This window comes from Colossoma macropomum, unplaced genomic scaffold, assembly GCF_904425465.1.
Source record: "Colossoma macropomum unplaced genomic scaffold, Colossoma_macropomum, whole genome shotgun sequence".
Classification (NCBI taxonomy): domain Eukaryota; kingdom Metazoa; phylum Chordata; class Actinopteri; order Characiformes; family Serrasalmidae; genus Colossoma; species Colossoma macropomum.
Window position 1 is genome coordinate 16,466,033 of NW_023494797.1, and position 17,938 is coordinate 16,483,970.

General features: G+C 41.2%; 1 protein-coding gene across 2 annotated transcripts in view; it reads left to right on the top strand.

The window, feature by feature from the left end:
* Positions 1-10,124: 10,124 nt before the first annotated feature.
* acsf3 (acyl-CoA synthetase family member 3) overlaps positions 10,125-17,938 on the top strand; it is a 62,929-nt gene continuing 55,115 nt past the window's right edge. Inside the window, exons 1-2 of one of the 2 annotated variants that reach the window (XM_036584422.1) lie at positions 10,125-10,219; positions 11,486-12,230. In XM_036584422.1, coding sequence (XP_036440315.1) covers positions 11,538-12,230 — 693 coding nt within the window. In that variant the 5' untranslated portion in view covers positions 10,125-10,219; positions 11,486-11,537. Of the gene's footprint in view, positions 10,220-10,279; positions 10,451-11,485; positions 12,231-17,938 lie in introns of those variants that run through there. The other variant, XM_036584423.1, reaches the window with a different exon arrangement.

The window sequence follows — 17,938 nt, forward strand, 5'->3', positions numbered from 1 at the left end:
TTTTCTTTTTCTCTCTCTGTCGCTTCTCTCCCTTTATCTCTCTTTGCTTTCTTTCTTTCGTTTCCCCTCATCTCTTTCCTTTCTCTCTCCACCCCTCTCTCTGTCCATCTCCTTCTGTATTTCTCTCTCATCCTCTCCTGCTCCCTCCTTTTTTCTTTCCCCTTTTCCCTCTCTCCGTCGCTTCTCTCTCTCCCTTTATGTCTCTTTGCTTTCTCTTTCTCTGGTTTCCCCTCATCTTTCTTTTCTTTCTCTCTCCACCCCTCCTCCCTATCTCTCCTTCTCTTTCTCTCAGTCTCTCCTTCCTTACTTTGTCTATCCTTTTTTCTCTCTCAACCCCTCTCTCTCTCCATTCTTTCTCTCTATTCCTCCCTTTTTTCTATGTTTCTTTCCCTCTCTCTTTCTCTCCCTACTCCTCTTTATCTCTCTCTCTTTTTGTCTCTCCATTTCTCTCTCTCTCTCTCTTTTCTGTAGTAAGTCTGGGCCGCTCTCCCACTGAGGCGAGAGAGCATATGGTGCTGTCTATCTGCGAACATACACCAGCAGAACAGCGTGACAGAGACGGGGAGGGGGGGCAAGTGGAGTGGGGGGGGGGCAGACGGATGCCAAGCCGTGAAAAAAAAGAGGGAGGGGGAGAGATGGAGGGATGGAAGTATAGAGGGAGAGGGGAGGAAGAGAACAGATTCTTGAATGCTAGACAGGAAGTGTGTGTTTGAGGAGGTTCCGCCGTGTGACTGCTGTGTGTGTGAGGGGTTAGTGTGTGTGTGTGTGTGTGTGTGTGTGTGTGTGTGTGTGTGTGTTCAGCATCATGAAGCCAAACAGTGTGTGCATCCCAAATGAAAGCCAAACTGTTGTGTAACAGGATGAACGGCTGGAATAAAAGAACGAAATCATGCCATCTGGAAGCCACTCCGTCATGTTGTAATGAATAAAAGGCCAAGCTGTCACTCAGGATATACACAAATATAGAAAACGACTGTAAACCCCAGTAAGTTAGTAGAACTTAGAACAATTAAGGAGCTCATATCCTACAATTTCCCTGTATTTTCTTCTCACATTGAGGTCCACTTGTGACTTTTTTTGTACATAATTTGTACCAAAATCGATCATATTCATTCTTAGATGATCATTTTCATCCTCTATTCCTCCCTCAGAATTAAACATGCTGTTTTTATTACTGTGCGTTTTAACACTGATATATGCAGATGAACTGAAACACTCCTTATAACTTCAACTGCTGTAGACTAAATAAGCGAGCATATGTAAATACACTGGGTGTTATGATGTCACAAAAACAGTTCATTAAAACCAGGCTGTTTTAGCAGCTACGCTTCTGTATACAGACTATAAGTACACAGGAGCGAACAGTAACTTTTGTGACGTTTAATTCCCACAAAAGCTTTTATTTCAACAAAGCAAGGAATTTTTCACAATAAGGGCTCTTTAAGGCAATCAATCAGTTGATAAAATCAAAAGAAAGTTCATAAAATCAAAAGTCAGAAGACTGTAGAGCTTATAGGTTTACGATATGCTACACAAATATATTTTAATTGCATGACACTTGAGAGAAGTTTTTAGTTAGTAGTTTTAGTTGACGCAGCTTTAAATGCTTATTTCTGTACTCATACCAGAGCCGGTTTATAAGGAGCCTGGCCACTTCCTATTTCCCCCGTTATATCAAAAACAGGAGCGTGAAATGCCAGAGGGCGCCTGCAAGTGAGTCCTCAATGAATGGGGTGAATGGAGCTCAACGGCTAAAAACGAACAGTTAAAATAGTTTCTAATCACTCGCCCAGAAAGTTTCTTTAATTTTAGAAAGTAGAAGGATGAATTTTATTAAAAAAGCAATGAAAGCTCACCTGTATGTTTCCTTTTTCTGCAGCAAACGGGTTTTGGGCAGCAGGACGCTAACATTACTGCTACTGAGTGCTGACTGGCTGGCGAGCGGAGCAGCTCACTGGCTGTTCGCGCTCACTGACGTCATGAACGTACATGAAGCGCCTTTTTAAACTCCTATAACTCGATTTTAAAAGCTCTTAAAAAATACAACAGCAGTGTTAAAATGTTTTATGCTCTTCAGTGTTCAGGAAATGATTGTGTTCTTTTACATTAAAAATGTTTCAGCATTTATAAACTGGTTGATTGATTTTGCTCTAAAACTCCATCTTAACCCATTCATTTTGGACTCACTCGGGAGCGCCCTCTAGCGTTTGAGAAACCTGGAAGACTTTACAGAGTGGTAGTTCTCCTCTCTACAAGTTCTAGTTTGGTGTGAAACGGTTCATCGTAGAGACTTATTTACAGTGGTGGTGATAGGAACCAGGGGTCACCATGACTACAACACAGATATAGCGATTTTATTTACTACCCAAAACCACCAGTGAACCAACACAATTCTTATACGTAACACTGATGATACTGAAATAGTGGACCAATCCAAAAAAAATGCCTCATAAAGACCTGCATGTTCCTCTCTTTCATTAAATGATTTAAAACAATATTTTAGGCCAAAACCTTCTCAAAACTATGTTGATACAATGTCTCAAGCACCAGGCAACGTTGTCATAACCAGGGAGCTTTTAGAGGCATTAAACTCTTCTGATGTCTGGTTCCTATCACCACCACTGTGAACAATTCTGAGTTAGTACATTTCTCTAGAACAGAGCATTTCCCACCAAACCTCTCTGAATGGCTTTGTTTACATCTTCACCATTTAATCATGAAGAAATTTAAACAAAAATCACTTTTAAATGACTTATTTTTCAAAACGTCTGCATAATTCAGTGGTTAAGATATGAACGAAGTCATTCTGAGTGTTTTTCTTCATTTCTTCTATTTTCACACCTTTTGAGTAATTTGTGCAGAGCGTTTGCATCATCTTAGAATAATGACATTAATCTGCAGCCAAACTGGTTTTATATCACCGAAAACACTGATTCCAACCTTGTAAACAGTACATAGAAAGAAGTACGGCGAATAAACAGCGGCTGGAGGTAATGAGGGACGGATTTAGTGCAGTGACTCTGAAGAGGTCCCGCGCTGTCTGAGAGTCGGACGGTGAAAAGTCCTGATTGTCTCTCCGGCTCAGTCATTTCCGCAGCCTTGGGAGAGAGCTGAAAAGGAGCGGAGGAGATCAATAACTCATTAGAGAGACACCATCAGCGGAGCCGGTGTGCCCTGAGAACTCAAACAGGCCGAGCAGAGAGACTGCAGAGAGAGCCACAGACTTTCTCTCACATTCAGCAGCTCTATCCTGACCCCAGCTCACCGAGCGCTTGGAATTATAATGAGCGAGAACGACTCTGTTGGATTTCCTGTCAGGGATAGAGCTGTACAAGATGCAATGACCACTAAACTCCACCTATAACCAACCCTAACTATTCATACGAGTCGATGCTTTCCTCCTAGCTGCTCCACAGGGTGTGCGGCCTACATTCTTACGCTTCGTTAATGTCTCACTCGTAGTTCATTGGAACAAGCTGAGAAATTGTGTGGAAAGTGCAGCGTCTATATGTTCAATCCATACCACATTTGTGTTTGTAAGTAGAAGAGGAGATATTTTATTATGATATGAATTTGATGAAAAATATTGTGCATACAATCTTCTTTTTCTAAACTTTCTTTACATTTTAACCTCATTTGGACCGTTCCTGACATCAAAACTAACCGAAAAAAGTCAGAAATGAGACTGAAACCTGTCAATGCATGAACATGACTTGAATGTAAATGTAATTCATTGTGTAACTATGTAAGTAGTTAAGTATGTAATTATGGAAATACATACCAAACACTACATTAAAACAATAACAATAGATCTACACTATAAATGTGCTTATAGGTAAATGTACAGTGGAAACACTGCAGTAAGTGCCCTGGTTCTGTTAATAAGCTTTTATTTCTTCATCAACATGAAAAGGGGAATTCCACCAAATTTTCAAAATGTATGCATAATTAAATGGTTAAGATGTAAACAGTCATTCATAGTGATTTAATGTAAAATCTTGAAAACAGTGGTGGAGATGGGAACCAGATGTCTGAAAAGTTTAATGCCTCTAAAAGCTCCTTCACAGTAAGTTCTTACACGTAGTGGTTATGAATACACTGCCTGATGTCTGAGACACTGTTTTATGATAACTTTGAGAAGGTTTTTAAAAATATATTCATGGTGGAGAGGTAAATGTAGGGCATTGTAAAGACAAATGGACCCTGAAATGCTTTATTTTTTCAGATCAACGTTACACATAAAAACTCAGAAGACACGTGGAGGTTCACTGATTATTTTGGATAGAAAACAACGTTTATTTGTGTTGTGGACATGGCGACTCCTGGTTCCAATCACTACCAATGTAAGGAAATCTGAGTCAGTACGTTTCTCTGCAACCACCTACCGATCTACAGTCAATTCACAGCAAACCACTCTGAATGACTTAGTTTACATCTCAGTGATTGAACTGTGCAATTTTGAAAATCCAGTGGAATTCTCCTTTAATTTCACAAGTTTTTTTTGTTTGTTTGTTTGTTTCATCATGTTAGTCCTACCCTAAAGATGCTTTTGAATGTTTTGGTTTTCCAACCATGAGTGTTTCGTTGTCTAGTTCATCTCATAATGTTATATTAATACAGGCATTGGATTACTGTCAGCTTTATGATTGCAAAAACTGGCAAGTAACTGCTAATATCTTAAGTAAAATGCACTTGCTAAAAAAATTTAATAGTAAATAATAAATAAATAATAATTCTAAATATAATCCCATTTCCAAAAAAGTTGGGACACTGTGCAGAATGTAAATAAAAATAGAATGCAATGATGTGCAAATCATGTAAACCATATTTTTGAAGGAAAATACTACAAAGACAACAAATCAAATGTCGAAACTGAGAAATATTATTGTTTTTTTTTTAAATATATGCCCATTTTGAATTTGATGCCAACAACACGTTCCAAAAAAGTTGGGACGGGGGCCTGTTTACCACTGCGTTTCATCACCTCTTCCTTTAACAACACTCTGTAAGCGTTTGGAGACACCGCTGTAGTTTTGAAAGTGAAATGTTTTCCCAATTCCCAATAAAATTCCTCAGTTTCAACATTTGCTATGTTGTCTTTGTACTATTTTCAATGAAATATAAGGTTTAAATGATTAATTGCATTTTGTTTTTATTTACATTTTGCACAGCGTCCCAACTTTTTGGAAATGTGGTTGTAATAACATGAACATACTGTTCAATTTAAATAGTTAAAATTCAACATTATGAAATACTTCCCTGTAATACCCTATTACAGTATTATTCCTAGTAATAGGCATTGCGGTACGGTACAACAGTGCCATATATAAACTACACCTTGCTGTAAAAACAGTACACAACGTGCTGTAACTGTACTGTAACAGTACTGTAAATAAACAGCACTATACTGGAGAAACTGCTGTCAGTACATTACTGTAATTTCACAGGTACATTTTGTTACGGACTTCAAAGAGTTAATCTCTACTAATTTGCAATCATGAGGCTGCGCTGACTGTCCGTCCTCTTTTCTCCTCTCCACTCATGCAGCACTCCTCCACCAATCACTCCGTATGATTAACACGTCATATCGGATTCCCTTATCGAATAAATCACGCCGCTGCCTCTGCTGAAATCCTGGGAGATTTTCTAATCACACCTGCTAACCGTGATTCATGAGTGATTCGAGGCCAGACTGCATCAGCTGAACACCAGCATGGAGCCGCATGTGTCTCTCACGCACTCCGGTCCCCACGGGCACCAGCTCTGTGCACTGATACCCTCCACATGGCTGCCCGCCTGTGCCACAGTCTGGCCAGCTTCCAGCACAGGCGCCCTGAGTAGAGGGCAATATTCTAGCCCAACGGCAGACAGGACGGGGTAGTTAGCCGACTCTGCTGGAGAACAGGGGCCAGGACTTTTACTTTTTGGAGGGAAACATTTTTATGTAAACTAGAAAAGGCATGTTATTCAATTATGACAGGGGAATTCCACCAATTTTTCAAAATTTCTGCATGATCACATAAAAAAGGTGTAAAAGTCATTTGATGTGAAACACTCTGTTCTAGAAACTTCACAGTGGTGGTGATAGGAACCAGACATCTGAAGTGTTTAATGCCCCTAAAAGCTCCATCACAGGAAGCTAGTGGTTGTTAAAACGTTGCCTAGTGCCTGAGACATTGTGTCATAATAGTTTTGAGAACATTTTGGCCTAAAATATAGTTTTACTGATGCCTGAGACACTGTTTTACGATAGTTTCAAGATGAGATTTTGGCCTAAAACATACTTTTAAAATCCACTCATGGTGGCGTGATACACGCAGGGCATTGTACGGCCAAATAGTCTCCAAAGAAATTTTTGTTTTCCATACTTACCCCTATTTTATCATCATCAACATCACATATGAAACTCAGAAGACACATGTAGGTTCACTGGGGCTTTTGGGTAGTAAATGAAATGGCTAAATTTGTGTTGTAGACATTGTGACACCTGGTTCCTATCACCACCACTGTAAAGAAATCTGAGTCTGTTTTTCTGTAAACTGAACCATTGCACATCAAACCACTTTGAATGATTTTGTTTACATCTGAACCACTGAAAAAGCAGAAATTTAGATGAGTGGAATTTCCCTTAATCTTAAAATGTAAGATTCAGTAACTGCTATGAATAAATAAATAACTATTACCAGATGAATGTGTAAGTTGTGAAGAGCCACATGCAGAACCCTGAGGATTCAGGATTTAAGCCATTCTAGGCACTGAGAAGTTTTTCAGCTAAATGTTTTGAGGTTTTATAAAAATTAAGGCTGAAACAAGTATAAATCTCATGTTCACTTCTGAAAAGGTCTCCTCACCAGTTTCAATCTCCCTTTCACTTACATGTACAAGGAAGAAACCTAAACATGGCATTTTTCATTTAATTCACAGTTTCTATTTACTTGCTGAGTTTAACATATTACAAAAAAATAAACTCTAAAATGTGCCTTAACTTTTGCACAGGCCACACTGTATATTTTATATCTTTCCAATATGTTAAATTCAGCAAATTAACAGTGATTGTGCACTATAATGTGCAGTAGTGCACCTTCATGACCGACAGATATAAGACAAACTTTCATATGCACATCTTTTCCACAGCATACCCGCCCATGTCCCTCAAAGGAAAGCTCCAGAACACAGGGAGGAGGTGGGTTCTGCTCCAGATCCTCCATTGCGCGAGGTCCAAGGGACCAGCATCACCAACATATGCTCCAGAAAAGACAGCGGCTGGAAGCCTGCTGAAGTGTCATAGCAGCAGCGTGTGTTTCCCTGTCCCGTGCCACGATGATCGCTTATTCCCCTGCCACCACACATATGCTCAGGACACGAAGCAGTTGGACGTGGCCGTGGGCTAAAGTGGGTCAGCCTGCCACAGATGGAGCCAAACCCCACTGGGTCACCATCAGCTGAGCACTACAAAAAACCACCAAGCTGCTTCCTTTTGAATCTTGACAGATATAATCTGGTCCCCCCACTGCCAAAACATACAAAAACAAAACAACAAAACCCTCTTGATCCAATCTGGGTCGTGGAGCTCAACAGAAGCCATCACAAGGCTCCCAGATGAAACGGATGTCTGGATCACTTAAAAAAATAATGCCCGTGACATGCTTGTGTCAGAAGCTTTCGCTGGCACTGGTGTAGCTGTTCCACTTTGAGACGAGCGTACCCTGTCATTCCCTCATAAAGAATGCCGAGCACAATGCTTTATTCAAAAGTTCTGAGCCATCTCGGCCCCTCCTGAGGTTTCGCCACTTTTGCAACATTTAAAGAACATGACGGGACTACCCTTAGAAAAAAGACAAAGTATCCCTTTCCGAGCAGCGAGAGCTTTGTAATCGCCTCAGAAGGAATGGCATTCGCGGGGATAGGAAAGCTTTGGGAATATCCTGGCAAAGGGAACATGTGCATCCCTCATGGTAGACATTTTAATTAGCAGCTTAAACCACACGTGTTTTTTTGCACAGATGGAAATGGAAAGCACCATACATCATTGAAGCTCCCAAGAAAGATCCCTGGGTTTAACCAGAAGATAAAAACGATGGAACAATTTCAGGGATGTGGAGTCAAGAGGGCCTAAGATGATCTCCAGAAATCTAAGGTTGGCGACAACTTCTAAAACTGAGGAGATTATTCCCATTCTTCCACCGGAGGTTTAGAAAGTATTGGGAACTCATTACATTTGCAAATCAGCGCCCCAGCTGAAGGATCTTGCACGTTTGATCCCGAAAGTTGCCTAATTCCAGAGATAACACCACGTCAAACGGGTCCAGATGTGGCACCGTCTCCCTCCTGTTCGGTGTATGTGTATGAGAATGTGCAGGGGTGTGTTTACGCTGCTGTATCTCTTGGAAAGAAGTCAAGTTTGCAGCTGCAGTGCCAAATAATTCATCGCCCCCTCTGCACCCGGGAGGAGCCACAGGTAGTTGATGAAGTGGCTGTGCCAAGCATCCCAACTGGTGAAGACAATGCGCAGCTGCCGGGAGTCAGCTCGGCCAGATGCCGCCGCCGCCGTGCCATGTGTTTCGAGCGGGGCAAGGGGGGGGAGGGGATGAGAAGCTTGCCAAGACGTTCTCATCTGGTGCCAACCCGATGCGTTTTGGCACTCCCCTTGATTTCCGTTCCCAGCTCACTCTGCTAGCATCCCGAAAAGAGGAGCCTCTCTCTCTGGTTTGATGTTTTCCCTCAGAATCCTGCGCCAAACAAACAGAAAGTTGGCGCCCGCTGCCGGACGCTTTACCTGCCAACGCGGGGCCGTCCAGAAAGAGTGTCCTGGCTTGGAGCCCCGCGGTCTCTGCGGAAGCGCACTGGGGTGATCGCCGCTCGGCTGGATATCCTTCAGCCCTGCGGCTGCTCCCGATCCGCGTTCCTCGTTGTATTCCTTATTGTATTTCCTTGAGGCTGGTGCCAAGAACATGGCCGAACCTTGAAACCGAAAACGCTAGCCATGGTCATCTTCCAAAGCGGTCCACAAAAAAATCTCAGACCGTATATGGTTTGGGTCAAGCTTAAAAACCTTAAATGGGCAGCAAAAACAACATCCTACTGAGCTTTTCTCATCTTCTGGAGGGCATCCTCTCTCCCAGCACCTTCTTTGTGCGACGCTGACGATACTACTCCTCAAACTGGAGGGGAGATTCTGAGACAAAGCTTCCAGTTTGCAGGAACATGCCATCCTCGTTTGCGGCGGAGGGGTTTAGGGAAGTGAAAACTTTTTGAACGAGTGCCATCTCTGAGCAGTCCTTATCTGAGGCCCGCGACTGCCAGCTGGTGGCTGAGTGTGCCCGTGCTGTGAGCCGATGCCAAAACCAGTAGGCTCGCGCCGAGACTGGCTAACAACAGCTTAATGGCACAACACATGTTCAGGTGTCACGCCACCAATTTGACTGCGCCGTCTGTCCGCGTGTACGTCTGTCTTTTCTTGCCATTGTTACTTACAAACAAGGCCGCATTGCTACATGGCAGAGAGAAGGTAAAGTCAGATTTTAGAATCCATATTTTAGTCCAAAGCCTTTTATCCATTAAACTTCAGTTTCAGCTTATACTGTTTACTACTCCAAATGTTTGTTTATTTACCTATGCTGCTAGTTATGTGAATATATAAGGGCAAGGCAGCTGCAAGGGCAAGTCTGCAAGATTAAAACACACCACAGCACATCCCTTAATGAATAACACTGTTATAAACCAATCAGATAGGCCTGAACCAATGGCATAGGCCCAATCCTGGTCCTGGAGATCAACCACTCTGATGAGTTCAGATCCAACACACCTGGCTGTAACACTCAGAGGCTTCTGAAAGCCTTCATTCCCTGGATAAGGTGTTAGATTAGGGTTTGAGCTAAACTCTGCAGGGTGGAAGATCTGAAGGCCCAGTACTGTCATAGTTGTCATCGGTCTAAATAGTTACCTGAATAGCACAAATATTTGGCTGTTATTTTTATAATCAACTGGATTTCTTATTGACAGACTAGACACAAATATGCCACTAATGTGCCGTTCACAGATCAAATTTACAGCGCATACCCGTGATGTTAATGTTTGCCATGCAGAAAATGTCTCACTACTTTTCCTGCGCCGTTGTAAACAATAGAGTAGTCACAGAGGACTGACTGGAACGTTCTGCCTAGTTTTGGTTTCCACCCGGAACTATAAAGCGCCGTAGTGCCTCAAGAGTGACTTTTAGGTAAGACGCTGATTTTTTTTGTTTACGCGCTTCGGTTTCGGCTGAGTTTTGTTTGTTAATATATCGTCTGTAATTTCGAAGCATAAAACATGCGCTCATTATTTTCGTAGATGACCGGAATGTGGTGGGAAGTGAATGTTTATCCGCTGAGCGGTCAGTGCAGTGTTAGCTGCGTTAGCTGTGTTACTCCGATTCGGCCTCGTGCTGCTCTCGCTGTTCATCATTGATCAGGTTATAAATACGCTAAATTATCATTTAAATTACTGACATCGGCATCATTTAGTTTAAGCATGATTATAAACACATTACCGAACAATTCGGTCGATTTCTACTTGCAGAAAGTCTGATAATGAATAAGATCTGTGTATCTATCTGTAGTCAAACAGCTGGAGTTTCTACAGGATTCCTACAAGAATAAAACAGTGAATTCACACAGTCACTGTTTTTAACTACAGTGTACAAGATAAACATTATTTATACTATAAGACAAAACTACAGGAACATTATACGAGGTGAAAATATTAGTAAGACCTCTCATTTTTCTTCTTGTAGTAAACTCTAGCTGGGCATTATGACCATATTTACTGTTATTGTGATAAATTCCGTCGCAGTATGTGACAACATGCTTTTCTGAGCATATTGTGGATAACTTCAATACTAAAAAAATCACTTCTCAATTGCATGTTTTGATGAAAAGAGAGTAAAATTAGTCCTATTTGGTTTTAGTGCAGCACAGTGTGTGAAATGTTGAATACAAATAATTGGATTCATAATTTATTTTGATAGTCTTTGTCTGTTCTAACTTATCAGCTGTCAGAAAAATAAATATTGTCACATAATGTGTAAAAGTCTTCTTCAAATATTGTGTATTATGTATTTGTGTGCACCTATATTGTGGGAAAGTGAATGTAGTGTACACCATTAAAACTAATTTAGGGTACACAGTTGGACCTTAAGGACCATGTTGAAGCTTTAGTAACCCATTTTCATTGTGATGGGACTAACATTTACTTAAAGAGTACCTTTTTTTGAAAGTGTAGGCTCACATAGCACATTCAGCATTCAGTTTTGGGATGGAAGTGTTATTGTACAGCACAAGAAACACCAAAATCCTTTAAAACAGTTTGAAAACTTTAATATTTTTTGAAGAAAAGCTTGAAGTATTCTCTATTAGAACCATATTATTAGTACCGTATTGCTTTAAGTGCTTCTGGTATTAACACATTTTTTGTATCCCTTGTTTATCCTCTTCGGTTATGGATACAGTTGAAGATGGTCTCTGGATCGTTGCTGTCATAGAGGTCCTTGATCACCCATCATGCAGTATGTCTATGTGTCTACTGCGTGGAGATCGTCGTGGAGTTGTGTACACTGCAAAGCTGGTAGACGCTCCCTAAAGTGGCTGCTGGGAAATGTAGTTCGAAGAGCCATAACGTCTTCTGTTCTCAAAGCAGGAGACAAGGTTACTCCTGTGTTTTCCAGAGCCGTAGCGTACGGAGAAAAGGTGGCCGTTATAGACCACAGTGGACGCCACAGCTACAGCTCCCTATACAACAGCAGTAGAAGTTTAGCAGGACACATTAGCCAAGCGCTTGCCTGTCAGTCTGGGGACGTGCAGGGCAGGCGTATATCATTCTTGTGTGCCAACGATGCATCATACACAGTGGCCCAGTGGGCGGCGTGGATGTGCGGGGGCATAGCTGTGCCCCTATACAGGAAACACCCCCCGGCTGAGCTGGAGTACATCATATCCGACTCTGAAAGCTCACTGCTGCTGGTGGGACAGCCTCACGCCGACACCCTGGAGCCTCTGGCCCAAAAACTGGGGCTGCCCTGCCTCAAGCTTCCTCCTACATCCAGCCTGGACAGCTTACAGGCAGTGGAGTCACCAACGCAGTCCAGCGAAGCCCTCTCTGATTGGGCAGAAAGGCCAGCCATGCTTGTCTACACCAGTGGCACAACAGGACGACCAAAAGGAGTTCTCCACACACACAGCAGCCTGCAGGCTATGGTAAATAACAAGCCCAAGACATTGCTCAGAAATGTCTGTCATTGGTCCGAAATAATATTCAGCTGTTAAAAGGGAATTTCACCAATTTTCAATCAGAATTTCTGTAAAAACCACTCAGTAAGATGTCAACAGTTATTCGATGTTGTTGGATGTGAAATGCTCCGTTCTGGAGAAACTTAAGGGTAGCAGTGCTGAAAGGAATCAGATATCTGAAGAGATTAATGCGCCTCGTACACCAACCGTTCTTAAGAAGAAATTTCTTCTTAAACCCCACTTACGCAGTTTTTTTACGAAGATTCTGATGTTCATGTTTGGGGTGTGTTCTTAGGTAAGAACAGAATCGACACACACTCAAGAGCACAAAGGTGTGAACAGTTCTATGCTTTAAGAACACGTCATGAATCTGACGTAGACTTTTTCTTAGGACGTTTTTCACAAACACGTTTAAGAAGAAACTTAGGATGATATTGGAGAATGAGGCCCAGTGAGTCTAAGAGCTCCCTGTAAAATGTTGCATGACATTAGATTTAACGATAGCTTTGAGAAATTTTTGGCCTAAAACCTGTTTTTAAAATCCATTCATGGTGGAGGGGTACATGCAGGGTGTTGTGAGGCAACATTACATATAAAACTTAGAAGACTCGTGTAGGTTCACTGGTGGTTTTGGATAGTAAATAAAATGTCTATATTTGTGTTGTAGTCATGGCGACCCCTGGTTCCTATCACCACCACTGTAAAGAAATCTGAGTCTCTACAATCAACCATTTCACACCAAACCACTCTGAATGACTCTGTTTACATCTCAGTGATTAAATTATGTGTACATTTTAAAAATGGGTGGAATTCCCCTTTGAGTGACCATATCATAGTAATGGATGTCTGTCTCTCCAGTAAACCATTATATTTTATTGTACTTAACCTTATTTGGTCTTATTAGTTCTAAATCAATGCCTCAAAAATTAAGAAAAAAAGAATTTCATTTATTTTTTCAATTTTTGGACGAGTTGAATTGAGTTGAATTTGAGTTCACCTAAACTCAAAGATTGATGTGTAACACACTGAGAACAGACATGCTGAATTTAGTTACAAACGTGCTCATAGAAAGCTCATACGGTTGCTTTAGGACTTTTTACATTCTTATAAACAGGCAGTTCAACATCTATGATGAATAATGAACTTAAATAGTCCTTAATGCAGGATTATGAATGATATTGCAGCCAACACCACTTCCAAGTCACCTTTGTTTTAAAGAGACTGATAGGAGCAGTCTGATTAGAAATACAGCCTGTCGGCTGATAGCTTTGAGGGAAGTCATGTTTCCCCTCTGCTGATGGAGCTCACAGCTTTGACTCCTTTTTCCTTTGTTCCACACGAGCTCTCCGAATAACCGCCCAAATTATTTCGTTACGCGGGACAATCCAGGCACTGCGAGATGCTCATTTAGTAAATTTTCAACCAAAATTGACCTGCATGTCCAATAGAGTGGAAAACCAGCTCGCTCTCAATTAAGGAGGAGCTCTCTTTGACCGGGCAGGGGGCCACTGTGTTGCCATAATGCAGGAATGGTCTGCGTGTATGTCCTTCACCTTTACCACCACCTGCCTGGTCAATTTCCTTTTTATGAGCTGATAGGAAGTGAGAGGCTGCTGCTTTTTTATTGGATATGGAGAAGTTAGAGTTTTAGTTTGTAGTCATATTTGGCAGAAAAGGTACAGTGTTTTTTAGGAGAATTAAAACGGGTCAGTTTGAGGTTGACAGACGTTTAAGGAAGGTTTTACAAAGGTGGAGTTTTAGACTAGCTGGAACTGGTCAGTCCAGCTATCTGCCAAACGTTTGTGGACATCCAGCTTTTCAAAATGTTCCCTTTGTTTGGAAAGAACACACACAGCAAATTTCACTGTTTTGACTGTCCAGAGTTGATTCTAGAGGCTGTTTTTACACCCAGAGTGCCAATAAAACACAGAGGCTGGTGTCTTACAGGAGTGTGAGCGCCTCACTCTTGCAAGGAACTGATTAAACTTGAAGGTAAAGGTTGAAGTTCACCATACTGTAGCACTGTAAGCAGAGCTTCCCTGCGTTTCTTGCAGTTTTGTTCGTTTTTCTTAATTAGCATTTATTTCTTTTTGTTATATTGTTATTTTTTCTAATGATTGCCTTTGAATATGTTTTACCTTTTGTTATCCCAACCATGGAGATAGTTTGTGTTACAGTTAACCACATAAGCTCACCAGACAAAAAGTCAGACCTAATAGTGTGTAATACCTCCACAAGCACCAATAACAGCTACGATTCGATTCGGACAGTTTGTGGATGTAGGTGACATCAACGTTCAGCCACTCTTGCGTCAAAGAATTGTGCAGTTCGGCCAGATTTCATGGATGCCTTCCCGGGCGTCTTCCTCGTTGTTCCAGGTAGAGTCCCACAGATTTTCAAGGGGATTTTGCAGGCCGGTCCAGATGTGTGAACGCTCCTGAATGTTCATCATGACCATCAGTCACATTTGCAGTCCTGTGAATGCAAGAATTGCCATCTTGGAATACAGGAATAGGAATGTTTTGTTCCTCCGTAAGATGATGAGCAAAAGGCTAAACCTGGTTGTCCAGCAGCTCGATGTTGGCACTGTGGTTCAAATTTACTGTCGCAACTCAAGGACCCATTTCTGCGTAATTAAAATGCCCCCAGAACATCACAGAGCTCCTCCAGCTTGAACCACACCTTGCACGCAGTCCTCATTGAAGGCTTTTTGAGGGCTACGATGAACATGACGCTGAGCATCATGCACACACAGGCAGAAACGAGATTCATCTGACCAGATAACACGATTCCAGTTATGAACAGTCCAGTTTCTGTGTCTGTTCACCCACTGTAACCAGGCAACTCTGTGAGCAGAAGTGAGCAAAGGCCTCTTGCGTGCCACTCCACTCCATATGTTCATGGTATGCAGTTCACTATGGAGAGTTCTTTCAGAAATTGGTTGTGAAGAACCTGCATCGACTTCTAGAAGCAGTTTTTTCCTAGAAGCAATGCAGTTTTTATTCACAAGCCGTGAAATATGCCAGCGGCCCCTGTCCGTCAGTTTCGTCTTTCGGCCACAATTCTGACGAGAATTTCCTGCAGCATGGGATTTCTGCCACTGCTGGTCGACCCGTATGACTGTATGCATCGATACACCTGCAAATTCAGCTACTTCCTTCACACTGTGGTCTTTGGTCGCCCAAATGCAATCACTCCTTTTGCCAATCATTAACATCTGCTGTGAGACCCATTTTCCACACATTGAATGAGACATTCACTGCACTGTACCACCTTTTCTCAATCTATGAATCCAGTTGCACACCCCACAGGTATTTATAGCCCGATCATCCTCGTGCAGCGCCATCTGCAGGAGCCTGAAGTTACTACCACCTTACACATGCAATGTGACTAATTTTTAGCTTACAGGTAGCTTACATTAATGTTATTTTGAATTTGACATTTGCTCATTGCCTGGTCTGCGAGCTTTATAAAGTCTGTGTAAGTACATTTAACTACTTCTAAGATATCCTAAGTGTGATTATCCATCTCAGAACTGATTGAATGTCACAATATTGTGGCACTCAGGGCTTCTCAGCACTAGCCACCAAGCACAAGTGCTATATGCAGTAGAAGTGAGCAGGTTTAAGTAATAACAATAATAAAATTAACACTAGTGTGTATAAACAGTGCACAATTTTAGCTGTAAAAACACTGAGGAAGTGTTACATTTAAGGCTCACAGTGTTAATTTAACACTAAAGAGTGTAACACTTGTGTTAGTTTTAACACAATTCAGTGTCTGCATACTTAAAGATGGTTCTTCAAGGGTTCTTTAGTAGTGAAAATGGTTCTATATAGAAACATTAACACTCAAAGAACCCTTTGCATGATTAAAGGTTTCTTTCGTGAAATGGTTCTTCAGATTGATGGAAAAGGGTTCTATATAGCACCAAAAAGGGTTCTTGTGTTGTAACAGGCTTGACATATCCATAGTAGACCCCTTTTTGGTTCTAAAAAAGTGAAATTGTGTAAAAATCATGATTTGAAGGCTAGTTAGCTTAGATTAAGTTAGTATCGGTATCCTTAGACACTTACAGGTCAGGTATCAGGTTACTTGTGATGGCGCCACCTTGAGAATAAAGCCACACATTGTATCCCCTCGTTTTGATGTCAGCACTCATCAACACTTAAACCATTCAGCTGTTCAAATTTGTGCTTTTAACAACAGTTCAGTCGAACCATTATTTAAAACCTGCTCTTACTATCAAAGAAGACCCTTAACTGAGTGTTGAAGCTAAATGTACTCAGAGCATTTGCATATAGAAGCTTGATGCTAACTAATCTAGGTATTTTTTTTCTGAGCTTAATTGAAAAGTAAGAGTGATAAACAAACAGTAGTTCAATTTTAGGAGGCAAAGTGTCCCCAAACTTGTGATGGGCAGTGCAGGTCAGTGCCTTTTACGCAAACAGAAGTCTGTTCCAATGTGTACTGACTGTAAATTTAATATGGTGTTTTGAATTTCTGTTATTGGTTAAATATACATAATGGCATTTTCTTCTGTGTAGAGCGGGATTACTGAGGGGTTTCGAGGCCATCCTTCAGGCCAGGCCCACTTTAATCATGAACCTGACCTGATTCAGCTGCCTGACCGCTATCACTGCCTCTCCATCAATCATCAGCCCAGGAACACGTGGTGAATGTGCGGGGCATGGCAGGCTTGTGGTCTACGCACACTAACCCACATTCAGCATTAGTTTTTCCTCTTATTACAGGTTTAATGGTTTTTACGTGGCCACGCTGAATGAAACCGTTCACTAGCAGTTAATAAATGCTGCAGCTCTGATTCTGGATCATGCAGCACACATTCACACTGACATGCTGACTTTCATGAGTTGACCTAGACTGTCATTAGACACATTAAAGAACCTCAGGTCAAAGTATTTAACCCTTCAATGGAACCAGACCTCTTGTAGATTATATTTTCAAAAACTGAAAAACAACGAAAATGGAGATACAAGGTTTTCTCCTGATGTCAGCAGTATATTTGTCAGTATTATATTTTAGATTTCATCATATAAAAGCTTGTTTGGATGGTTTTAGTAAGTTATGAATCTGACCTCTACAGTCAAAAGTTTGAACACCCTGGTCAAATAACAAGCTTTGTTGAGTTTTCTAAGTGAAAATAAGTTACCACATCCTCTACAGAGACCACACTTAAATATGACATTTTTCTGCAAATTTTAGTGTACAATTTCTATTTATTTGCTGATTTTAGCAAATTGGAAAAAATAAAACATATCAAAAAAACAATATCAGATGCGCCGTTGCTTTTGCACAGGTTATGTTTTATTTTTTCCCCAATATGTTAAATACAGAAAATTAGCAGTAATTATGCATTCAATTTGTAGAGGATGTGTTTACTTGTTGTCACTTAGATAATCAACAAAACATGGAATTTGACCAGGACACCCAAACATTTGCATATGTAGTGTGACTTATCCTATCAGGCTGAGATTGTTGAACTATTATGATTACATATAAAAGGAACATTCACAAAAGGCTCAGTTGCCGCTTTGCAAAAAAGTGTGTGAGTGAACAGTCTGACAGTTCAAGAAAATTGTTTCTCAGTGCACAGTTAGATTTCACCAGCTACAGTATAACCATGACGTGATTAAAAGATTCAGGGAATCCTG